Source organism: Arachis ipaensis, chromosome B5, assembly GCF_059453495.1.
Source record: "Arachis ipaensis isolate K30076 ecotype BB chromosome B5, ASM5945349v1, whole genome shotgun sequence".
NCBI classification, from domain to species: Eukaryota; Viridiplantae; Streptophyta; class Magnoliopsida; order Fabales; family Fabaceae; genus Arachis; species Arachis ipaensis.
The window spans coordinates 16740744-16767603 of NC_142440.1; the positions used below are offsets into that span (position 1 = coordinate 16740744).

At 37.1% G+C, this 26860-nt stretch overlaps 2 protein-coding genes and 1 pseudogene across 2 annotated transcripts; 2 read left to right on the forward strand and 1 right to left on the reverse strand.

Moving 5' to 3' along the window:
• Positions 1-4526: 4526 nt before the first annotated feature.
• Positions 4527-7250, forward strand: LOC148563470 (uncharacterized). The gene has a single exon (XM_088486821.1). The coding sequence runs from the start codon at positions 4536-4538 to the stop codon at positions 7248-7250; it is 2715 nt and encodes a 904-aa protein (XP_088342947.1). The 5' UTR covers positions 4527-4535.
• Positions 7251-7548: 298 nt separating this feature from the next.
• On the reverse strand, positions 7549-9872 carry LOC148563471 (serine/threonine-protein phosphatase 7 long form homolog). The gene is made up of 2 exons (XM_088487546.1): positions 8946-9872; positions 7549-8853 (listed from the first exon to the last, which is right to left on the reverse strand). The coding sequence occupies exons 1-2, from the start codon at positions 9870-9872 to the stop codon at positions 7549-7551; spliced, it is 2232 nt and encodes a 743-aa protein (XP_088343672.1).
• Positions 9873-13358: 3486 nt separating this feature from the next.
• LOC148563472 (uncharacterized) lies at positions 13359-15527 on the forward strand (annotated as a pseudogene).
• Positions 15528-26860: the final 11333 nt, after the last annotated feature.

Consider the following 26860-nt stretch of genomic DNA (forward strand, 5'->3'; position numbering starts at 1 on the left):
TAGAGCAAAAACCCGCCCCTACTCGCCCCGTTGCCACCCCTAAGGTCAGGACCTATTTATCTTTTTGTCAAACAAAAATTATTCTACCTCTGTTAACAAAGAGAAAAAAATAATACAACTATACTAGATATATATCACTCAAAGTCTAAAATAGAATGTATATTATAATATAAAATATATATTAAAAATAAATTAAATTATATATATTTGTATGGTAATTAATTTATTGATTAATTTTAATATTTAAATAATAATTTTAAAAATAAAAACCTGAATGATAGTAACTCAAGTAGTCATGTGCCGTGGACACCGATGAGGTGAGGGTGAGGAGTTGGCCCCGAACCTGAGAGTTCAGCCTTCAGCCCCAGATTGCTTTCAATTTTTTTTTTTTAATATTTGTTATTTTTTGCCCTTCTTCTCAATGACATTGTGGCCCACAAAACACTAATTAAACAAAGTGATTGTTTTCTTTGAATAATATAGCTAAAGTGTCTAATATCTGTTGAATTAGATCTTAAATCGAAGTATATTTATACTACAAATTTAAGGAGTTAGCTAGTAATCTAGTATCAATATTCAATTAATTAAATGGTAAATAAGCTTATTGTTCTTCTAATGATTTAAAGTTCAGGTTTAAGAATGCTTTAGAAAATTTTATAGAAATCAAAATGACCAAAATAAAAATAAAGGACTTAGGGAAGGAGAAGTATAAAATTTTATTTTACATTGCCTGATAATTATGATTATATTTTTTTCTTTTAATAAACTATTTTATAGTGATAAATTAATGAATAACCACTCTTTCTCTATAGCGTATAGAAAATTTTATCATAAAAACGCTATTAGTTTTAAACATTTATTTTAATGAACGACTAAACTATTAAAATAATACCTCAAAATTCATATTATTGACAAAAATAATTCCAAAAATATTAACGATAAATAAGTCTTTCAAAAATTTAAAAATATTATAAAAAAATTAAATATTAAATATATATTTTAGAAAAAGACTTTAGATCATATTTTGATCTAATTTTTTACAAATATCACTAGAAAACTAAAATATTTTTATTCTCAATTTTGTAATTTTATGCCAACTAAATTTTTTTAATTTTTATTGTGAATGACTACTTTTTTTTGGAAAATAAAAAAAATTAGAGATTAAATTTTGCTCTAAATTTTTGTGTGTACCTTCTAAATATTTATTCAAACATTGGCACAAAAATTTAGATTAAATGGATAAGTTGTTTGCTAAATCCAAAAGTTTTTTTTATCATTTATAAAAAATAATATTTATTGGTTATTTTTATCGCATTTTTAAATTATTCAGGGAATATTTTGTCGATAATATCTTGTAAAGATCTTTTTGCTCGTACTTAAATCTTTCGAATACCAAATTAATAATTAACTCAATTTTGTAACTCATTATAAATATCAATTACAAGGATTACAATAACTAGACTCCTAGGTCTTAAGTATGTATCTAAATAAAAGTGTGATTATGTAAAAAAAAAATTATGTAATGAGAAGAACAAAATTACCTTCTAAAATAGAAGGCTCCTTGCAGAGAATTACTATAAAAAAAAAATTATCAATAAAAGGTAAAGAGTAATATCGAAGAAAGCTCAAAGTAGCCGAGCTTGATAGAAAGTTGTAACTAAACTTGCTTTGAAATATAATCTAATTTCCTATATGAAAGCAAACAAGTACAATCTGAAGTGTTGAGTAGATTGAACAAAAGAAGGATGTGTGTAACTCACACACATGAAACCCCGCAATAAGAAAATGACTGATTGAATGCTTCTGGTTCGGGGAACTGGATGGAACCTCCCCCATCTAATTTATTCTAGTCTTGGAAAAACAATTAATGGTAATGATAAGATGGGTCACCCAAAGGAGGCTTCATGTGAATTTCGATTTCATTTTTTATTATTACTATATTGATAAATATGTTTTCCTCCTGATATTATGATACTAATTTGATGTTGAAGGGAAACTGGATCAAAGGACAAGCAAGGTTTAGAGTTCAATTTGAGGGCCTAGCTGAACCAATCGTAGATGGAGCTTTCTTAGATAGTGAAAGTATATTTGGGTGCTTATAGGACTATGATAGGTGATGGAATTGGCAATAAAATTAGAGCTCTCCTTAAAAATATAAAATTTTAGCAATTTTATCAAATAAACCCAGCTTTTATCCTAAGAACCCAACTTTTGGTAACGTAGACAACATATTAAAGCTTTACACAAGTTTTGTGTGCTCAAAGCATTGATGATTTTTCCTTTTATGGACATGTGAATCATTGAACCTTAGTAACCTTTATCTTTCTTATATAAAAAAAATTTATTATGATCTAATATTTTTTAATAACTCAATAAAAAAATGAGTCCACAATTTAATTATAGATGTATTTCAGTCTTTTTAAAACATAAATTTTATAATTTTTAATATATATATAACAAAGTATTTTAGTCTCTTAAGATTAATTTTAAAAAATTATTTTAGTCTTTCAAAAATCAAGTATAAGAATATTTTAATCTTTTTAATATTAGATTAAATCTTTTAATTTTTAATATAATCAAATAATTTTAATTAATCCTATAAGAATAATTTTGTCTTTTTCATACTCATGATTAAAGGATATTTTAATATTCTAAATATGAATTACAATAATAAATAATTTCAACCTTAAAATTACACTAATGTCTTATTTTAATTTTCGTTACATCCATGTGCTAAATGATTTTATGTTGATTCGATTTACGCTATTTACATGTAAATCGAATCAACTTGATTCGATTTATTACTAGTATACTAAATATATGTAAATCAAATCTAGTTAATTCGATTCACTACTGTATAGCACATATATAATAAATTGAATCAATTTGATTCGATTTACTAACTGTACTGTACAGATTATTGATATTTACTACTTTTATATTAACTTTAAAACATAAATGTCAATAAGAAAATACCATTATTTGAATTTAAATAAAATATTAAAAAATCAAAACAAATAAAAATAGAAAATCAACTTTTGTGTTTTAGTTCAAATTTCAGAAAATTTACATTTTTATAAACTTATGATTTTAAAACGGAACAATAAACGATTTCTAAAAATTTACTAAAAATGATCATTTGACTTATTAGCATCTAAAGAATCATTACCGAGACTTTTGATATTGAAAAATTACTATAAAGTATAACCCTCTAAGGTGGCATAGAAGTTAAAACTTAATTTTTTCAGAATCAAAAGAAACAGATAGTTATACATTATAAAATGACCAACTATATTTATATAATATATAACTTGAGAAATAATTAAAATATTATATCAATTAAATTATCATTTAATTTGTGAAATTAAGAATAGAATATATTGCTTTAGTCACATTACTTCTAACTCAAATTTAAAATTTTCAGAGCATAACGTCATCAAATGATAAGTTTTATATTTAATTTTATAAATTAAATGATAATTTAGTTGATATAGTATTTTAATTATTTCTTAAATTATATATTGTATAAATATAGTTGGTCATTTTATAATATATAACTATTTATTATTTCTGACTCTGAAAAAATTTAAATTTTAACTCCTATATTACTTTAGAGGGCTATACTTTATATTAACTTTTTTAACATCAAAAGTTCCGGTAATAATTTTTTAAATGTTAATGAATCAAAAGATGATTTTTAACAAAATTTTACAAAATTGTTTATTATTCCTTTTTAAATTCTTATGTTTATAAAAATATAAATTTTCTAAAATTTGAACTAAAACATAAAAATTGAATTTCTATTCTTATTCGTTTTGATTTTTTTATATTTTATTTGAATTTAAATGAAAAATTTTTCTATTAACATTTATGTTTTAAAGTTGATATAAAAGTAATAAATATCAATAATTTGTATAGGTAATAAATCGAATCAAACTGATTCAATTTAATATATATATATATATATATATATATATATATATAGTAGTAAATCAAATCAATTAAATTGGATTTATATATATTTAGTGTGCTAGTAGTAAATTAAATAATCAAGTTGATTTAGTTTACATGTAAATAGCGTAAATCAAATCAAATTAATTCGATATATATATATATATATATAGACAAGCGCGTAACTGAATTGTGTTGATGACATCTGCATAATTTTAAGGGCAAAAAACCAGAATAAACCAAGGGAAGTTGAAAATTACTTAAATAAGCCAAACTGAAATTCGTTTCTGCAATGAGCCAAACCTTATATTTATATAATTCGAACCAGTGTGGTTCGAACTCAATTCATTAGTAATTCGAACCAGAGTGGTTCGAATTATGAAGAGGAAAATTCATTCACCTAAATCGAACCAGGGTGGTTCGAATTACTTGGGAGGAAAACGTATCACATAATTCGAACCACACTGGTTCGAATTATATAGGGAGAAGCTGCATCAAGTAATTCGAACCAGGCTGGTTCGAATTACACAAATTGAATTCGAACCAGTTCGGTTCGAATTAGTGGTAGACAGTGCAGTATATATATGGTTCTAAACGTGAGTTGCTCTCATAGAGGGTGTAATATGGCTAGTGAGGAGAGTTTTGGGGTTTTGGTTCACCATAGAGGATCCATTAAGAGAAAAACTCGCTCCGGTGTGAAGTTCACAGATAAGGATCCTCTCTGTATCGTCGTGAAACCAACGACGAGCTATGATGATCTTGTTAGATCTGTGCTGATGAAACTCGGTCTGGAAGGTGCGAAGCGAGTGAAGAAGTTTTTCTATCGCATTCCAATCACTGTCTTGCAGGATACGGTGAAGTATGATTGCTTCACGATTGGTAGTGATGAGGACCTGCAAGTCATGTTTCTATGTCGGAGGCAGTTTCCCGAGGTTAGGACACCAGAGTTGTTGGCAAAGTTGGTTGATGTGGTATCCAGCTCAGGGGGTTCGAACCAGAATGCCACCACTGAAGCAGCGGCAGCCGGTTCGAGTTCAAGGCCTGCCGTTGCTTCTTCGTCCGTCCCTGTGTACGAGCCAGCGGTCGAACCAGTCGCCTCCCCGTCTTTTGCTGTTGATCTGAATGATGGAGTAGGCGACGTGGTAGGATCAGTTGATATTCTGCCGAACGCTTTACAGGGAGTTCCACCGGTTGGCGTCGGTGACGGAGTGTTGGGTGATGTAGAGGAGGACGACGTCGAGCCGGATATGATTGAGGATGACAGCGGCGACGAGGTTGGAGCGACTGAGCCTGCATTGGTAGTCGGTGGTTCTAGTTCTGGCACACAGCAGTATCCACCACATTTTTCCTCTTTGGACCTAGATGCCATGAGGCAAGAGGGTGTTTCAGGGCACTCTGTTGGATTCGGAGCTAGAGATGCTGAAGGGACTGCTGGTTTGACAGAGTTCCAGGTTGGTCAGCAATTTCAGGATAAAGACGAGGCCCTGTTAAGTGTGAAGACTTACAGCATCCGGCGAGGGGTACAGTACAAGGTTGTGGAGTCTGATCATCGCCGTTATGTGGGCAAGTGTTCTGAGTTTGGGAATGGGTGCACATGGTTGATTCGACTGAGTCTGCGGAAGCGCAAGGGCATTTGGGAGGTCAAGCGGTACAATGGACCTCACACTTGTCTTGCGACCTCCATCTCGAGTGACCACAGGAGCTTGGATTATCATGTGATTTCCGCGTTCGTTATGCCAATGGTTAGGGCTGATGCATCCGTCAGCATCAAGGTGCTCCTAAATGCCACGGCAGCACACTTCGGGTTTAGGCCGACTTATAGGAGGGTCTGGATGGTGAAGCAGAAGGCAATTGCCCTCGTATATGGTGACTGGGATGAGTCATACAACGAGCTCCCCAGGTGGGTTTTGGGAGTCCAGTTGACGATGCCCGATACTGTTGCAATCCTACGGACGAGCCCCGTTCGAGTTAGTGGACAAGTAGACGAGTCTCAAGCTTTTTTTCACAGACTTTTCTGGACGTTTCCACCGCTCATCCAGGCATTTCGCCATTGCAAGCCTTTAGTTAGCATTGATGGGACCCATCTGTATGGGAAGTACGGGGTTACTTTGCTCATCGCGATTGCACAGGACGGGAACTCCAACATTCTACCCGTTGCATTCGCACTAGTAGAAGGTGAGAATGCAGAGTCTTGGTCATTCTTTCTCTCCCACCTTAGACAGCACGTGACACCGCAGCCCGGTCTTCTGGTTATATCGGACAGGCATAACGGCATAAAGGCTGCGCTTGAGGCTCCGGACGGGGGTTGGTTACCTCCATCTGCATACCGTGCATTCTGCATTCGACACGTAGCGGCTAATTTTGCCCTTACCTTCAAGGGCAAGGATGCACGTAGGCTTCTAGTGAATGCACGTAGGCTTCTATTGAATGCCGCATATGCCAAGACCGATGTTGAGTTTGATTACTGGTTTGATATTCTTCGGTCTGAAGACCCGGCGATGTGTGAGTGGGCGAACCGGATTGATTATTCCTTATGGACTCAGCATCGTGACGAGGGACGGAGATTCGGTCACATGACGACGAATATCTCGGAGTGTGTGAACTCAATCCTAAAGGGTGTCAGAAACCTCCCTGTTTGCTCTTTGGTGAAGGCAACATATGGAAGGCTTGCGGAACTCTTTGTTCGCAAGGGTAGAGAGGCTGAGGCCCAGATGGGAACCGGACAGCAATTCAGTCAGTACTTGGTGAAGTGTATAGAGGCCAACTTGAAGAATTCGAGGTGCTTCACGGTGACTTTGTATGACCGGGATAACTCCGAGTTCACCGTAGCCGAGACCACTCCGACGGGCTCTTTCTCATTAGGTACCTACAGAGTATCGCTTGCGTCCAGGACCTGTGACTGCGTGTACTTCCAGGCACTTCATTTCCCGTGCCAGCATGCACTTGCATGCTGCGCCTACTCACGGGTTACCTGGTCCTCTTATGTTCACAGCGTGTATCAGATTAGTTCAGTGTTCCGTGTGTACCAGATGGGATTCACACCGCCGATACCGGAGGGATTCTGGCCACCTTACGACGGGCCAACCGTGATCCCGGACCCTGCCAAGAGGCGGGCAAGAGAGGGTCGTCCGAGATCCACTAGGATACGGACGAACATGGACGAGGCAGATCCGAATCGGCCAAAGAGGTGTGGCCTTTGTCGCCAACCCGGACACACCCGCAGGAGTTGCCCACAGCTTGGAGGACCGTCTCACACGGGGGGCAGTAGTAGCGATCTTGTTATTGTTAGTGTTCATTGATTTTATTTTTCATGTTACTTGTTATTTAAGATGATTTGTGTTATCTGTTTATCCTTTTACCTTCTAGTAATGAAAAAGTTGCATCTGAATTTGAATATGGTTAGGAATCCCATGACTGCAAAAGTTGATAACTACAGTGTTATATGATTCAATGATAATACATAGTCACTAATCCACTAGGTAAATAACAGATTTTTAAGTACAATAAGATGAGCAAACAACAAGGAAAAATAGCTCTAAAGTAAATCATCTAAAATACATGAGTGAACCCTAACGTCCAAAATACATGAAATGTAAATCATCTAAACAAGTGGGAGCCTGTCCCACAATGACGGGAAACCCGTGGCCTCTGACCTCTGCGGATAAACGGCTCCTCATCCTCTATCTCATCTGCGTCCTCATGCGGGGCAGGCTGTGCGGGTGGCGTAAAATGGAGTGGTGCGGCAGATGGCCCGGCGACAAACTGTGATGCAGCGGTGTAAGCGGAATGTGGGGTACCTCCCAAAGCAAACTGGTCACCAACAGGAGTCGTAGCAGGCTCGTTCAGATCAACATCTAAGGGTGCCTGCGTGGCAGGGGTCTGAGGACGCCTCCTGCCCGGCTCGTCCTCCTGCATTATAGCCGAAATCTCCGCCAGAAACCGTGGACTGCCGAAGTCAGGATCGAGCGTATCTGCCCCAAGGAAGTCCTGCCACTGTGATCCGGGAATAACCCATGGAGTACCGTCCTGCTGAGGCTGGTCGTCGGTGGGTACTCCAACAAAGTAATGTCCAAAAGGACCGGACCCAAGTCCAGCGTCACTAGGCTCAGCCCCGTCACCCATCCCGGAGCCATACCACTCACCTCCGTGAACCCCATCCTGGGTACTACCACCAGCAACTGAGGCCGCCCCTGCACCATCCCCGCCCTCAGGCCCATGCTGATCATCGTCATCGTCCTGAGGGTCAGGTGCAGCGGCATGAACCGCAGCACGCCCTCTACCTCTGCCAGGATGATGTCGTCGTCGACCCCTAGCGGGGCCGGCCTCGTCGCCAGCCTCCATAGCACGCTCAAGCCAACCCCAGTCACGCTGGCTACGACGTGTGCCCACGCGAGCTCTCCTATCAACCCACCTCCTATCTGGCACGTCGTCAGGCCGATCCATCTCAGGTACTTGCCCAGCTCCCCGCTGTGAGGCCTCAACAGGAATAGCAACGGCTCTCGGATCGCCCAACTGTGGATCTGAAGACAAAAACCTCTTCCCGTGCTGAGTCCACCAATCCAAGAACTGATGCGACGGACCAGGGTCAGCAACAACATCGAATCTCAGCACGCTCTCCGTACGGTCCTCCCAATACTGATGCCACTTCTGCAAATGGGACGGGAACCATCGATCGCCGCCTCTGCCGTCCTTCGACATCAGAAAGTCGATGTTCAGGGCGGCCTGTGGACGGGGCTGCACCCCTCCGAACTGCGGAAGAACTCTGTCTACCTGATGCCACTCTATGACGGCAAAGTAGATAAGCGATGTAACAGACCGCCACAGCACCATATGCCGAGGCTCCAAAACCTCGGGATGCACGACCTGAAGTACGTCAGGGCTACTGTACGGCATCCAGATAAACTGCACGCAGAACGATACAATGTCAGGGCAACTCGTGATGCCAACTCGTAAATTGTGGTTAAATAAAAAAACTTATTAAGTAACATACTGACCTCTCTATCCTGCAACCGGTCTATCCATAGCCTCCACGTCTGAACTCTAGGACCCTTCTCGCTACTGGAAGGGATGTAACCTGACCACCTGCAACATGCACATGTGTTACCGCTACTTGTATGTGTACTTAGGGTATCCAATACATTATGAATGAACACGCGGTTATGTGTAGTAAATTGAAATAGACAAAGATTAGGGAAGTACCTCGAGGCCAGTGGCCAGCTGAACGTCTCAAATCCTGCAGGCCTAAACCGAGGAAATCGCCAGAAAATCCATGACTGAAGTAGCTGAAGTGGGCTCGCTAGCTTGATAACATTTCTGTTCGTCACACGGCACATGCACCGGTACAACCATGCCAGTGCTGCAGAACCCCAGCTGTAGGTCCCCATCTCCTCCAGCCTAGCTACAAACGGAAGCCATCTGATGTGAACGCGGTTGCCCGACTTGTCCGCAAAAAGCTGCGTGCCCAACAACATCATGATGTACGCACGGGCATAACGACGCACAGTATCCTCATCAGCTCCCTCCAGGCACTCACCAAACGTCTCCTGAAACCAGCTGCAGTTGACCGCGTACTTCTGAACCTGGCTAGGAGGAGGTACCACTCCAAGCAACTCCTCGAACCAAACCCAGGCTGGACGGCCACCATCGATGTATACATGGAACTCTGATAGGCAGCCGCTGACGTAACGCCCGTCCACTGGCAAACCCAGCTGGTATGCCACGTCCTGCAGTGTGATAGTGCACTCTCCGAACGGCATATGAAAAGTGTGCGTCTCCGGACGCCATCGCTCAACAAACGCACTCACAAGGGCCTCGTCCAACCGGAACCATCTATCGTTCAGCCTTGCAAGATGGTAAAGACCAGCCATCTGCAGGTACGGAACGTATCTGTCATCCAGGACCATGCCCTGTTGCCGCCGCATGCTCCTGATGCATCGCTGAGGCTGCGGAAGAAATGAACCGCATTATTAGAACCAACTTAATTACCGGTGACAAACATAATCAACACGATAATCCCTAAACCAAAAAATCTTACTATGCATAGCCGCTTAAAAATCCAAGAACGAGAACCATTTGCATAAGAAACTTAAATTAGAAACCACCATAGCCTACTGACATCAAAGATCTAACATTATAAAACCACAACTAAACCGCTTACGTAAACCACTAACATAAACCACTAACGTAAACCGTTAACGTAAACCGCTTACATAAACCACATACATAAACCACTAAGATAAACCACTAACATAAACCACTAAGATAAACCACTGAGATAAACCACCAACATAAACCACTAACAAAAACCACTAACCTAAACCATTAACAGAAATCACTAACATAAACCGCTAAAATAAACCACCAACTAAACCAACATCTAACCCGCATGCCAAACCACTAACTCACATGTACCGGTAAAATAAAGTTATTTCCGTACTAACCTCTTCGTTGATGACCCCAGCTATATGGGCGACTCCGTCCAAGCGATATAACCGTGCCGGATCGTCCTCCATGAGCAGAGTATTCCGTTCAGGTCTTTCTTGGAGAGAATCTGGGTCGTTTTCTCTGAGATTTGGTGGGGCAGGGGAAGATGAGAATGGTTCGAATGAGGCTGATTCGAACTCCTTATATAGCCGAATCACTAGTAATTCGAACCAGGGTGGTTCGAATTACTAACAACCTTGCTTAAGCGTAATTTGAACCAGGGTGGTTCGAATTACATGCAGAACTGATTTCCCCATAATTCGAACTGGAGTGGTTCGAATTACTTGCATAGGTAGTTCGAACCAGTCTTGTTCGATTTACGTTCAATTTTTCTTTGAAATTCGAACTGCTCTGGTTCGAATTACTTGAAGATAGAGTTCGAACTAGCCTGGTTCGAATTACATAAAAATATGATCTGGCTCATTGCTGTATCGATTTTCATTTTGGTTCATATAGGTAAATTTGGATTGACGTTGGCTTATTATAGTATTTTGCCCTAATTTTAACTCTCAACCAATTTATTAACGTGCCAAGAAGCAATAGCTCAAATGGCAGTTATTAATGTGCCAAGAAGCAATAGCTCAAATGGCATAGTCTCTCCATACTCAATTAAGAGGTTGCGGGTTCGAGTCTCCATATTTTCAATAAAAAAAAATCCAGTTTATTAATGTGAATTATTCAAAAAGTTATTTTAGTCTTTTAAAAGCCACGTATAAAAATATTTTAGTCCTTCTTATATGTAAAATTTTAATTTCTAATACAATCATACAATCTTAATTAATCCTATAAAAATAATTTACTCTTTTAAAATTATTTATCATGGGATATGTTAAGAATTTAACCTTAATTCTTTAATGGTATTTTAATCTTTTTAAAATTAACCTTAAAATGTTGTTATATTATTTAAAAATTAATTATATATATATATATTAGTTGTTTCAAAAGTTTAAATCTATAATTTCTAATACAATTAACTAACCTTTATTCTAAAAGAATATTTTATTTTTTTAAATTAATATTAAAAGGTTGTTTTGGTATTTTAAAAATTAACTATAAAATGTTTTAACCTTTTTAATATTGAATTAAAATTCATAATTGCTAATAAATCAAATAATATTAACTATTCCTATATATAAGGATATTTAGTAATTTTAAAATTATTACATAAAGGATATTTTGATATTTTTAAATTTAATGTTAAAAAATATTTTAATTTTTTTAAATGAACTTCATAGAGTTTTAATATTTTATAAAAATTCAATTTTAATTTATAAAAAATAATTTTAATTTATAATACAATTAAACAAATTAAAGATAAAAGGATGTTTTTGTCGTTTAATACTAATACCAAGATACTATTTTTTCATAATATTAAAAAAAATTCTTTAATCTTTATTTTAAAAAACTTAATCAAAACGATATTACTAACACTGCCCAACCAGTCCTTTTGTGATTAGAACAATTTGGAGGCCAAACTTTACAAATTTACACCTTTTTATACGGTGCAATGAGGGTCACTAAATTGGAATGTACTTTCCAAGCCCTTTAAGAACCAGTTCTAAGTTTTCCCATGGTAGACAATTCCATATTAGCATGATTGACAAAATGCTGCTTATAAGATTTTTCTCTAATAATTATTTGTACAGTGATTTGGTTTGTTTAAATAATTCAACAAATAAAATTGCGAAATGTAATTTTTTTATACATTAAAATACGATGATATTATATTACTAAATTATTTCAAAATATAATCAAATTGATATAATAATTTAAGTATTGATAACTAAAAATTTTAATTAAAGAAGAAAGAAAATATATATTCATTTAAGCTCGATTACAAAAGTAATTTGTTGGGATAATATTTTTCTTAAAAATAAATGGTTGCCTCGTTTCTCTCTTCAGATACTTATTCACAATGAAAGAAAAGTAAGGTTACGCAAGTTAAAGCCAATTACGGCAATACAATAGAGAAATGAGAAAAAATAAAAACAAAGTTATTCAGATAACATTTTTTATTGTTTAACTTACATAACTTTTACAATAGCCGAGCACACACTCCGATGACTTTCATTGTTTTGTTTGAAGAATGATGATTAATCATGCTCAACTCATAAGAAAATGATGGTGGTAATCACAATCTTCGGCATCTTTTGGTCCACTAAGTTTCTTTTTGGATATAAAGTTCTTTGACTCGTAGTCGTTGTTTCCTTACCATCTTTTAGTGGCGAAATTTTTTGAATATTTAAATAATACGAAAAATTCATCAAAATAATAAAATCGGACGTCTAAATAATTTTTAAATCAAGTTTTTAATTAAATTATTGAAAAAAAAAATTTTGTAAGTATGTATATGCTATTACTTCTTGGTTCGGCCATTACAAATTCAATATCATAAATTGACTTTATCATTTATAACTCGGCATTATCTACATTATTACCTAGAAAATTGGCGTTACAGTTCGGCATCGCAGTCATTAATCGGCCACTTCCGTTACAACTCAGCCTAACGGGCTGATTTATAAAAATGAAACGTCCAACCTAACGTTCCACGTTATTATTGCTCTTTAATACATACAATAAAGCAGAATCATAACGGACTAATACATCTTCGCCTACAAAAGGTATGACCTCTTATCCTAAAGACACATTGAATTCTCAATACTGACTTAAGCTTCGGAGTGCCTTTACAGGTACACTCCCCCCTGTTTCTTACTCAAAGCTTTACGCGATTGGACATCCTCTTGGAGTAAAGCTCGGATTGCCACAAAGCTCAAAGGTCGGCACCGAAGATAATAACTCGGCGTCGATTCCTAGAGGCTGAGCTCTCCCTCCAGGTATCCATACAAGAACAATTGGCGCCCACCGTGGGCCGAAAATATAAACCTCTCCATATATCATCGGCCTCGAGGTTCCCGTTTGAAGCCATGGCTGAACAACCTCCACCCACACCATCCGAATTGCTCCGGATGGTGACCGAGTTGCGGCAAGCCGTGGCCGAGGAGAACCAAAGAATGACAAATCAAATTGCCAACTTGAATAACACTCGAACCGAAAACAATAATGACCAACAAGAACGGACAGAAGAAGCCGAGCAGCAGTCAGGGCCAACACATGTCTCAAACACTGCTCGACAGGAAGAGGAGCAACCCGAACATAACGAGGAAGCTCAGAAAGACATAGAGAATGACGATCAGGAAAGCTCCCCTGGACCATTCACGGCGGAGGTGATGAACTTCGTTCTACCCCGAAGGTTTACTCTGCCGACCACCCTAACTCCCTACGATGGGTTAGGTGATCCGAAGAAATACATCAAGAAATTCACCTCCATAATGATAGTAAACGGTGCATCTGATAAAGTTTTATGTCGCTGTTTTCCATCTTACTTAGACGGTCCTGGACTTGATTGGTTTTGTTCTTTGCCTGCAGGTTCTATTTCTCGATTTCGAGAGATATCAAAGCCCTTTGAGGAACACTTCGCTGGATTAGCCATCTACCTACATGACTCTGATTACCTGAACACAGTCAAGCAAGGCCAGCACGAAAGCCTCAAGGATTACATGACGCGCTTTCACAAAGATAGCCATAAGTATACCCGACCTCCACCCCGAAGTGGAACTACATGCCATAAAAAGCGGATTACGACCAGAAAAATTCCAGGAAACTATTGTTGTGGCCAAACCAAAAACTATGGCCGAGTTCCGTGAAAAAGCTAAAGGACAGATCAACATTGAAGAACTCCAACAAGCTCGGAAAGTAGAAAAGCCTCACTATAGAGACGACGACAAAACACGGGACAGCAAGAGGAATTTCAAACTAATTCCATGATACGAGACCTACACCAAATTCAACACCAAACGCGATGATATCATCAAGGAGATCTTGAATTCGAAATTAATCAAGCCACCAAGAAAAGCTGGCAGTTACCCAGATTCAAAAGACACTGACCGATCAAAACACTGCTCCTTCCACCAGAAGCACGGACACAATACCGACGACTGCGTCATCGCCAAAGACCTACTGGAGCGACTAGCTCGGCAGGGTCACCTAGACAAATACATCAGCGGCCACATGCAGTGGCGAGCACCTCCTTCAGGAGACCAAAGTTCGGTTACACAACATGGCCGAGATAGAGACCGACCAAACAATAGCCATCTTGAACTACCAACACGTACAATTAACTGTATTTCCGGAGGTTTTGCAGGTGGAGGAGCCACAAACTCGGCAAGAAAGAGATCTTACCGAGCTATACTTTCCATCAATGTCGATCAAAGTCAATAGCAGCCGCCGCCGCCATCTCCACAGATAACATTCCAGACAGCCGATCATGACAACAGTGTAGCAAATCTGGATGATCCCGTCGTAATCTCCCTACAGCTCGGAGATCTCCTAGTTAAAAAGGTGTTGCTCGACCCAGGCAGCAGCGCCGACGTTCTCTTTTACTCAACAGTCCAGAAAATGAAACTGAGCAATAACGTCATCCAACCTTCCACTGGTGACTTGGTAGGATTCTCAGGTGAGCGAGTCCCGGTTATGGGCTCTGTGTGGTTACAAACCACACTCGGTAAGTTTTCCTCATCAAAAACTTCAGACATTCAATACTTAGTTGTTGATTGCTCAAGTCCCTATAATTTAATACTTGGCCGACCTTTCTTAAATAGGTTCGGCGCTATAGTATCTACAATTCATCTTTGTGTTAAGTTTCCTTTGCAGGACAACACAATTGCAACCATTCACAGCGATGTCCGAGAAGCCAGGGAGTGCTAAACAATAGTCTCAAAAGACCTAACCATAACACAAAAGCCCAGGTTCACAATATTGGCAACATGAACGACCAACACATGCTAGCCGACCTTGATCCCAAAGCGGGAACACTAGAAAGGCCAACCCCAACAGAAGACCTAGATAAAATCTATTTCACAGAAAACACGGACAAATTCACATACGTCGGCTCAACATTATCCTCAGAAGAAAAATCATCATTCCGAGCATTCTTACAGCAAAATTCCGACCTGTTTGCTTGGACCCCAGCTGATATGCCTGGCATCGATCTATCCATCATATCACACAAGTTAGCATTAGATCCATCTGTCTGACCTATTGCTCAGAAAAAGAGAAATCTCGGCCACGACCGAAAACAGGCTTCCCTAGAAGAAACCAAGAAGCTCGTCAACGCAGGCTTCATCCGAGAAATCAGATTCACAACATGGCTGGCGAACGTCGTCATGGTTAAAAAACATAACGGTAAATGGCGCATGTGTGTTGATTTCACCGATCTCAACAAAGCATGGCCTAAAAATTCCTACCATTTGCCCTCTATTGATTGTTTAGTTGATAATGCCTCTGGTTTTGAAAAACTCAGCTTTATGGATGCATATTCTGGTTATAAACAGATCTAAATGCATCTATCCGATCAAAATAAGACAGCCTTTATTACTGAATATGGAAACTATTGTTATAAAGTCATGCCATTTGGCCTTAAGAATGCAGGTGCAACATATCAACGTCTAATGGACAAAATCTTCGCAAAACAAATCGGCAGAAACATTGAGGTCTACGTCGACGATATGGTCGCCAAAACAAAGATCGGAAAAAATCACCTTGATGACCTCACAGAAATCTTCGAACAGCTAAGAAAATACAACATGCGATTAAATCCCAAAAAGTGTGCATTTGGTGTTCAAAGCGGTAAATTCCTCGGCTTCATGCTCACTAGTCAAGGTATTGAGGCAAATCCAGAAAAATGTCGAGCTATTTTAGACATGACAAGTCCACACACCATCAAGGAAGTCCAACGGTTAACAGGGAGACTTGCTGCACTTTCTAGATTTTTACCTTACCTAACTTCTAAATCCTCATGTTTTTTCCAGACTTTAAAAAACAAAAAAGCTTTCCAATGGACTAACAAACTGCCGAACAAACCTTTCGCAACCGAATACATGTTAGCCGATTTTAAATCAAAATCATAGCCGCTCACTAAAACACAATACAATTTTTATTATATGATTCGGCATCACAAATTCGGCCTAATCAGACCTCTGCATGATACTTCTCCATCTAATTAATAGCATTACACTATTAGTACCACTACTATATTTGGCATTAATGCCACATTCACAAACCAGAAAATCACCCACATATCATACAAACAACAATATCATATTATAACCATAACATGCAGAAGACAGCATGCAACCTGAAATACCAAGAGTTTGTTGTTCACAAAACAGCAGCATACATAATATCACAAAATTAAGCTCAACTCATGAGCAAAATAAGTCTACAAACATCAGCAAAAAACAACACACAAACTAAACATTTTCATCTCCTTGCTCAGCAGTACCATCATCTTCAACCATAACGCCATCCTGCACTATTTTGCCCGAATCCATTGTCGAGAAATCCACCTCGGGAGCCAGAAATCTCGCCTGAAGAACAGCCCTCTCAAATCCTTCAAGGAAGGAATCAAGAATTTCTCCTTGCTTGTTCTTCTCCACCCCCTTCAACTGAGCAGTAACCTCGATCATACGGGTACTCAAAAACACATTAACACATTACTTTTCCACAAAACAAAAACACAAATACAAACTTTTTACCTCAAAAAACAGAAATCACCTGCATATATTGATCAATCGCCACATCCCCCACCTCTTCCGCCAAACTAACATCGGACGGGGTCTGGCATACCTCATCAGCAGTGATCATGAAAGGATGATCTTTCCCCCAGAGCGACGATCCCTCACTCCGCTCAACAAAACCATGCAACTTCTTCTAGTTATCACAAAACCTATGAACCTCCTCCATCGGAACATCATCCTTCTCATCATCAGAAACGTCGAACAAATCCACCACATCACCCTTTCTCTTCTTAGCAATAACTTTCCTCCTCCCCGGCCTTGGCTGATCAACCTCGCCAACACCGACCTTATCCGCCTTCGACGAGGATACCTCCTCAAACCTTTACTCTTCACCCGAGACCTCAAACTTGCTGCAGATACACCTGGGTACTTACCACCTGAAAAACAAGAAAAACAAAAATCTGTTCAAAAAACCTCAGATATGATACAATATCCACAATTCAAAATCTTACCCAAATAATCTATAACAGCAGCCTTATTTTCCTCCCACTGCAGCAGAGCATAAATAGAAATCAACTCCTTCCGATCAACAACCTTAGTCAAAAACTCAATTATGCACTCATCTTTTGGACTTATAGCTTCAGGTCCTAAAATATTTTGAGGCTCTGAACACCACCAGAGAGGAAATTTTTTCCCCAAATGCTCGTCCACATAGAACGAAAAGTCATCCTCGCAGCTACTTACCTTAAGGTACATTTCCTTAAAGTTCTTAAAAGACGATTTGTATAACTTGAACACACCAAACCCCGGAGAGCTGTTCAAATTTACCCAACCACCCTTCCAAACACCCTACGCCTGAAACAATGAGAAAGATAGCTCCACTGATGAATTTTCTTCCAAAAATTCTATAAGAATCTCAAACGCCCGAAGGAAAGCCCAACCATTGGGGTGAAGTTGTGAGGGCGCACAGTTCAACTGCTTCAGAACTTTACACTCAAAATCACTGAAAGGGATTCTCACCCTTAGTTCCTCCAAAACATAGCTATACATAAAAAAATGCTCAAAACCCTCCCCTCTATGAAAAACCCTATCATCAACAGTACAGGGGAGCAGCTCCAATCGAACCCCAGAATTATCCCTAACAACCTTAGACTTATCTATCTCATTCACAGCACCAACATCCAAAAACAGAGAAACACGATCCCTTACATCATCATTCACCCAGTCATAAGACCAGTCTACCTCCCCTTTTGTTTCTTTCTCATAACCCATTGAAAAATCAAAAGCAGAGAAGGAGAAGAAGAGAACATGATTAAGCAGAAAAACCAAAAAGAACTAAGAGAGGCTCACCTCTTTTACTCATGTTTTGGTTGAAAACACTTGAGAAAAAATAAAACAGCAAGCATGCAAACCTTCAGAATTCCTAAACTTTAATTCACACACTTTAACCCAAAATCTCGATTCCACTTCCCATCAAGTCAGTCACGTCAAACCCAATAAACCCACCTTGGAAACACGCAAACTCAATAATACCTTCATTTAATTATTTCTCTATCCTAATTATGAATGCCTATAGTCTCAGTAACTGTTCAATAAAGCACCTTGACCTGGGGGCTACAAGGCAGAACCACACACCGAACTGTTCAAGCAGCCGACTCATACATCATTAAAAGCTCAACCTGCTTCATTAAACATTTTCCCAGGCTAAGCTTGGGGGCTGTGGTCCGGCCATTACAAATTCAATATCATAAATCGGCTTTATCATTCATAACTCGGCATTATCCACATTATTACCCAGAAAATTGGCGTTACAGTTCGGCATCGCAGTCATTAATCGGCATTCAACGTCATTAATCGGCCACTTCCGTTACAACCCAGCCTAATGGGCTGATTTATAAAAATGAAACATCCAACCTAACGTTCCACGTTATTATTGCTCTTTAATACATATAATAAAGCAGAATCATAACGGACTAATACATCTTCGCCTACAAAAGGTATGACCTCTTATCCTAAAGACACATTGAATTCTCAATACTGAGTTAAGTTTCGGAGTGCCTTTGCAGGTACACTCCCCCCTGTTTCTTGCTCAAAACTCTACGCGATTGGACATCCTCTTGGAGTAAAGCTCGGATTGCCACAAAGCTCAAAGGTCGGCACCGAAGATAATAACTCGGCGTCGATTCCTAGAGGCTGAGCTCTCCCTCCAGGTATCCATACAAGAACACTTCTTTTTCTAGTTATTTCATCCTCCTCTTCTTCTTCTTCTTGTGTGTGCTGTTTCTTTTTTCAATGTTATTATCATCATCACTGTTGCTATTATTGTTGTCGTCACTATTGTTATCGTTGTCTTCTTTTTTTTTTTGTTATTGTTGTTTAATTTCTTTTTTTTCTCATCCTCCGATATTATCATCATTATTCTCGTTGTCTTCATCTTCTTCTTCTCTTTATATATTTAGAAAACTAGAATATGAATATTTTGATGTTGTTAGTCGAAAAATGTAATAGTCGAAAAGTTTATAAATCGAAGTGTTGTTGGTCGAAGTTTAAAAGATGTAAACTCGAAAAGATGTCGATAGAAGGGATTCCGATCTGTCGTAGCTTGTCGAAGAACGAAGTTGATAAACAACATGTTAAGATTGATAACGCAATGCACAGGGACGGTTATTTAGTTTTGCCTTTGGCGGAATAATTATTTTTCATACACTTTAGGAGTGACATTTGGTAGCACAATATTGGTTGAATTGGTTTATAAATTAACGAGGCTCAGAACAAGCAAGAAATTGAAATTTGTCTTCAGAAAGTACTTTTACACATTCACATTCCAACGAATTTCTAAATCTGCCACGAGTTCATTTTTTTATAAAATTTCTTCCATGTCTTTTCATTTATGTTTTTATATTTTTCTCTTTTAAAATTCTTCCTGCAGTTTACCTTTTCTTTGTAAAGTTCTTTTTTTTCTTCTTTTAACTCAGTTTAATTCCAAAGCCTTTCAACTTAGTTCAAGGCAATTGTTTACTTTCCTTTATTTCAAGCATTTACTTTTTTTATATTTTCTTTCTTTCTTAATTAAATGATCTTTATTTCAATTTATATTTTATTTTTTCTTTCCTTTAAATTGTTCAAAAGTAAAATTTTTGGTGGATATAAAAAACTGGTATTCGCAAAAAAAGAGTAGGTTTCACTTCCAAATCATAGATATCGAACGAATCAAGATTTATAAATAATTTGCATAACACATAAATTTTGATGCATAGTATATAAATTTTAGTATATGGCACAAGTTTTTCAAAGACCACATATTCAGAATATTGATGTCCGACCAACAAAATATGTACAGTACAAATATTTCAGTGTAAGCATAAAAATTTTGGTGTCCAACTCAGAAAATTTTGAAGAACCACATGCCGAAAACCAAACCAACAAAATACGCATAACACATAAATTTTGGTGTAAAAATACATAAATCTTGATGCATAGCATAGAAAGTTTTGGTATGCATCATAAAATTTTTTGGAGGACCACATACCTAAAACATTGATTCACTTAACTAATAAAATATATTTGCATCAAAATTTTTTATATTATATAATAAGTTCGTGTTATGTACAAAAACTTTTGTGTTATGTACAAAATTTTTGTGCTCTCTAACAAATATGTCTGATTGTCTGTGCTGCAGAAGTGCAGAAAAGGAGAAGTGATGACGTATGCGTGCATTTTTTATTTTCTGTTAGATTTATACTAACAATTTGAGTTAGTGACAAAAAATACACTTAATACGTGAGTAACGATTTGATGGAGGACAAAGTTTTTTGCTCAATAAAAATGGGAGTAACGATTTATTTTGAAATTACTGACATGAAAAAATCGGTACTCTCATTTTCTTCAATAACTTTCAACCATTGATCAATAAGCCGACAATTTCTGTCTTCTCCCTCCTCTCTCTCTTCACTTAGATCGTGAATCACGATTTGATTTAAATCGTGTATAATGATTTATGTAAAACCATTATTAATCTCATACATGTGCATTACACGCTCAAATTATCATTTTGGTGTATTACACCTATCTTATCGTCATATTAAAAATAAATGTTAACTACTAATTCGGTACTTGAAAGATTTAGTATCTGACAAAATGGTCCAGAAAAATGTTATCAATAAAATAACTCCTGAATAATTTGAAAATACCATAAAAAGAACCAATAAATATTATATTTTTTGTAAGTAACAAATAAAATTTTATATTTAGTAAACGACTTATTCATTAGATATAAATTTTGTAGCAATATTTGAATAAATATTTAGAAGATGCACAAAAAAATTTGAACTCTAATTTTTTTTTTCAAAAAAATGTGGTCATTCACAATAATTTTTTTTTTGAAAAAATTCACTTGACAAAAAATTAATAAATTTTAAAAATAAAAAATCTTATATTTTAATCATGATTACAAAAATTTGCATCAAAATTTGATCTCTAAAATTATTTTTTAGAATATATATATATATATATATATATATATATATATATATATATATATATATATAATATCTAGTTCTTTTTGTTGCCCTTTTAATTTTTTCAAGAATTTATTTATCATTAGCATCTTTTGAGATTTGTTTTGTCAACAATGCAAAATTTTAAGTACCTTTTAATAGTTTACTCTAAAAATAAAAAGCAACGTTTTAAATTATTTAATTTTTTGTAAATTTAAAAATTAAAAACGAGTGTAACGATTGCCTCATCTAATTTTCTTTTGTAATCGTTAGTCTCATTATTAATACTTTTGATATGTTATGTTTAATTCGCTGCACACATGTGTTAATTTTTTTATTTCTATTTTTTACGGTTTTTTTTTATATTGTACTGTTAAATGCGATTTATGTTAATATTATGATATTCAAGGTTCTGAAAATCGAACCGGTCATCGAACCGCTCTAGGTATTGGTTTATTGGTTTATAAGTTCAATCGATTTGATCGTGGTTGAACCGTAAAAATCGTTTTATAATAAAATAATAAATAAAATATAAATAAGCACATGAAAATATAATTATAGTCTAATCTAAACTTTAAAATATCATTCAAATTAAAAGTACAACATAAACCAAATGTTATAATCTCATTCAAATACAAATTCAAAGTTCAAAAGTCAACAAACAACCAATCAAACATAACATAGCAGTATCAAAATGATCCAAGTTTGTCATCAATCATCAAAATCCAAGTTCGCCAAATGCTTTTTCATTCTATTAATTTCCCCGCTCCCAAAAGTACTCAGACAAAATAAGCATTGGTAATGCGGTGTTTCATTTATATTCTATAAAGCAACGTATCTCCAAGCAGGATCAGTTTTCCCCCGAACACTACAAGTTTGTGATTGATTTTCGTTACTCGCGGAGGAAGAGAACGTTCATTCGAAGCAGAATTATTTTCAGCATTATTATTCCTAGGTAGGTCTTGGTTGATACTTTCTTCCATACCTAAATATTACCAGCAATCCAACCTAATAATCTCAACTCTCGTTCACAACAAATGAACAAACAATATCCAAATTCCAAAATCAGAGTATACAAACAACATCTCAGGTTCAAAAAATCAGAATTAACACAATGAGATTTCACAAAATCATGTCACAAAATCAAAGTTAACACAATCAGATTTCACAAAATCAGAATTCACACAATCATGTCACAAAATCAGTTCATATTTCATCACAGTTTCATCAGAGTTCACAGAGTTCACATATCACTATATCAGTTCATAACAGTTTCAGAGACTCAGAGTTCAGTTCATCAGAGTTCAATTCATCAGAATCAGTATCAGAATCAGAATTCAGTTCATCAGAGTTCAGTTCATCAGAATCAGAATCACTAAATTAAAATTTACCTGGAAATGAGGAAATCTATTGCTTTCTCTCAGAGCTCGAAGGACTTCAGGCTTTAATTTTTTCAACGCTTCAACACTTCTCTATTGCTTTCTCAGAGGCAGAGCTCGACGGAGGTGACATGCGAAGTGGCTGAGGGCGCGACGGAGCTGAGTGCGCGATGGAGCTGACGGCGGACGGTGCTGACTGCGTGAGGTATCTGAAGGCGCGACGGACCCAACGGCGCCACGGAGCTGACGGCGCGACGCTGCTGACAGCGTGACGGTGCTGAAGGCGCGACGGAGGTGAGTGCGTTGAGGGCTTCAGGCGTTCTCTATGTCTCTCACAGTCTCACTCTCTCTGAAGTCTGACCAATGCTGAACTGTGGTGGGTCGTGGCGGCCTCGTGGAGTCATGGGTGTTGCTCTGTCTTCACTCTTCTGTGGGACGATGGAGTGCAGAGCAGCTGGAGTGCTGGACGAAAGTGGGAGCTGCGAAGGGGAAAAGAGAATTAGGGTTCCCAAAACACAAAACGGCGGCGTTTTGCTGCAAGGTTAAAAAACCGGCTGGGTCCCGGTTCGGTTCGACCGACCGGTTCGTCGGTTCAACGCCGATTTTCAAATTCTGCGGTTTTTCTTATTATCCGAACCGCTTCAGCGTCCGGTTCACGGTTTGACCGGTTCGAACCGATTTTCAGAACATTGATGATATTTTTATGTAATACATTGATATAAAGTATTTAAAGTAAAAAAAATTCGTAAATAACGATTTCAAATAAGATAAAATGTTATTTAAAAATTGTAACTAACGCTTTTTTTTACTAGTTTTGATGAAAATTAAATAAATAAATAAATAATTAATCTCTACATCTAAGTCATTTAACCAACTAAGTCCAATCAAGTAACTTTAATCTAATTTACTTCCACGCGCTATTATTTCTAACAAACTTTTAATTTAATGCGCGAATATATATAACTATTTTTCATCAGGATTTCGTTTTCTTTTTTGAATTTTTTCTGCATTTTTTGCGTTCTCTACATTTTCTTCCTTCTCTGCGTTTTTTGCATTCTCTTCTTCCTCTGTGTTCTCTTCGTTCTCTTCGTTTAAGATCAATGCTCCTTTATCTGATTTGAAGATTTGGAACAAATTTTTTTAAATTAAGCAGTGAAATCAGTTTTGAACAGGTATTTTGTTTTCAAAGTCAATGAATAATTTAAGTTCAGACTATCAATTAAACCAGGGTGAATTGGATTATTATTTTATTTGAATCAAATCAAGTGGTTGAGATGTGGTTCAAATCTAGTTAATGTAGTTCGTTAGTAGTTTATGATTCTGTAGTTGAATAATTTCGGTATAAAAACTAAGAAATTTATGTGTTATTATTAAGAAATTTTGGTGTTATTTATTCTGATAAATTCTACATAATTCAAAATCCTTCCTCTTCTTTCTCTTCATCTTCTGCTACTTCTTCTTCTTTTTTTCATCTTTTTCAACATCAACATCTTATTTTTTTTCTTATTCATTTTTCCCTTCTTGTTTTACCTTCTCATATTTCTTCTTGTTTTACCCTCTTAGCAAGAATATATAAAAACAAGAAAAAATCAAACAAAGAAGAAAAAAAAAGTACATAATACTGTAAAATTACAAAGAAGAGGATGAACTTATATTCATTCAACTAAATAAGATTTCAATACATTACAAACATGTTCATTCAAATCTAATGTGAGAAGTAACAATTGTAAAAGAAGAAATAAAAGCAACAGAAAAGGAAAGAAGAAGAAGAAGAAGAAGATATTTTTGTATTTTTGTAGCAAAATTTCGGTATAAAAACTAAGAAAATTTATGTGTTATTGTTAAAAAATTATGGTGTTATTTATTCTGACAAATTCTGTATAATTTAAAACTCTTCCTCTTCCTCCTCCTCATCTTCTGATGCTTCTTTTTTTCATCTTTTTCATCATCATCACCTTCTTTTTTTCTTATTTATCTTTTATTTTTTGTTTTACATTCTCATGTTTCTTTTTGTTATGCTCTGTTAACAAGAATAAAAAATAAAAAAATCAAACAAAGAAAAAAACATATAATATTGTAAAATTACTAGAAAAATGATGAACCTACATTCATTCAACTAAATAAAATTGTAATACATTATAAACATGTTTATTCAAGTCTAATATGAGAAGTAATACTCCTAAAAAAAGAAATAAGAGCAACAGAAAAGAAGAAAGAAAGAAAGAAAGAAGAAAATAATACAGCATTAAAAAAGATTTTTTGTGCTTTTATAGCAAAATTTCGGTATAAAAACCAATGTTTTGAAAATCGGTTCTAACCGGTCGATCGAACCGAGAACCGTTAGTAAACACGGTTCGAACAAAAGGCAAAACCGTCAAATTCAAAAACCGAAATTAGACTGCCAAACCGGCCAGAAACCGGTCGGTCGAATCGAACCGTGACCCGGCCAGTTTTTGAATTTTGCCAAAAAATACGTTTTGACTTGGCCCCCAAAAGGAACCCTAGTACTCTTTCACCCAGACACCCACACTGCACACACCCACTCTCGAGCCTCCCCTCCAGCCCTCCATTCTCACCTCTCGCTCTCACCACGTTCAGTCTCCATCGCGATCTTCTAGCGCAACCTCCGTTCAGCCACCGCCGCTGTCGCAAGGTCCGTGGAAGTCACTCACCTGCATAGACCTGTGGCGCCAGCTTTCCGTTTGCACAACCAGCTTTCCTTTCAGCCGTCGAAATCGCAGCCACCGCCAGCGCTAGTTACTGTCGCGAGTGTCTTCCTGCTGTCGCGAGTGTCTTCCTGCTGGCGCCAGCTCTGTTCGACCCTTCCACCCCAGCCACTGTTCCTGTCACCGCCAGCTCTGCATTCTTCTCTGTCTTCCACTAACACTAGGTATAAATCTAATTTGTTGTAATAATAATTGTTAGTTCTAACTTCTAAACCTTGTTGTTATTACTTGAAGTATGATTAATTGTTGGTTTGACATCATTTCATTCAGCAACACCATTCGTATACGGGTCAACACCTGTAAGACCCGGTTAATTAACGGCTAATTAACCCATAAATAAGAATTTATTCTAGAAAGCCAAAAATGTTATATTTATAGCTTAATATGATAGAGGAGATTGAGACGAGAATTTCGGTACCAATTTTATAGAAATCGGACCAAGATTGGACCGAACGGGCCAAACTGGGCCAACCGGACCCAAAGTGGGCCCTTGGCCCAACATAACTAAACCCTAAAATCCTCATTTCAGCACTCTCTCTCCTCATTTGAGACACTAAACACGCTGAAATGGAGGCCATGGAGGGAAGAACACTCTCTCAAGTTCTATCTCTCACTTGATCTTCAAACCACCATAACTTTTGATCTAGAGCTCCGATTGCCATACCGTTTGCGGCCACGCGTTCACCGCGGAGAGCTCTACAAAACCCATACAATCAATCTTGAGGTAAGCCACGTTTTGCTCTTCGAATTTCCAGCCTTGATTTCGAGTTTCATGAGCAAAAATGTTGAGATTTTGGGCTATTTGATGTTATAGGACCCAACTCTCTTGAAGGAGAAGGTTAATCTTGTCTCCTTGGACCTTGGGTGTGGTAAGATTCTCAACCCTAGTGTAAATTGTTGTTCTATGATGTTTGGGTATTGAGATGTTGTGTATGGATATGATGATTGTGGCTTAGGTTGTGTATATGTGAATATTGGAGCTTGATTGGTGATTTTGAAAAGCTTGGAAGAGGGTTTTGTGTGATAAAATCTGTTCTTGGAAGTGTTGATACCTTGAGTGCTTGTGGACAAGTGGTTTGGAAGTGCTCCGGTTGAGCGTGGGAAATCGGCTAAGGTATGGTTTCGGTTTCCCGTATCTAATATGTAATGTGGTAGGAAATACTTAGGCTAGAGGCCCTAAGATAGGCATTGAATTGTTGATGTGGTTGAATGGTTGAGATATATGATGTGATCATATATGTGATTACGAA

Excerpts from the sequence above, each read along its gene's own strand:
- LOC148563470 (XM_088486821.1), top strand. The coding sequence starts at position 4,536 with ATGGTTCTAAACGTGAGTTGCTCTCATAGAGGGTGTAATATGGCTAGT.
- LOC148563471 (XM_088487546.1), bottom strand. The coding sequence starts at position 9,872 with ATGCGGCGGCAACAGGGCATGGTCCTGGATGACAGATACGTTCCGTAC. Across the intron at positions 8,854-8,945 it reads ACCGGTTGCAGGATAGAGAG|TTTATCTGGATGCCGTACAG; the intron begins GTCAGTATGTTA and ends TTCTGCGTGCAG.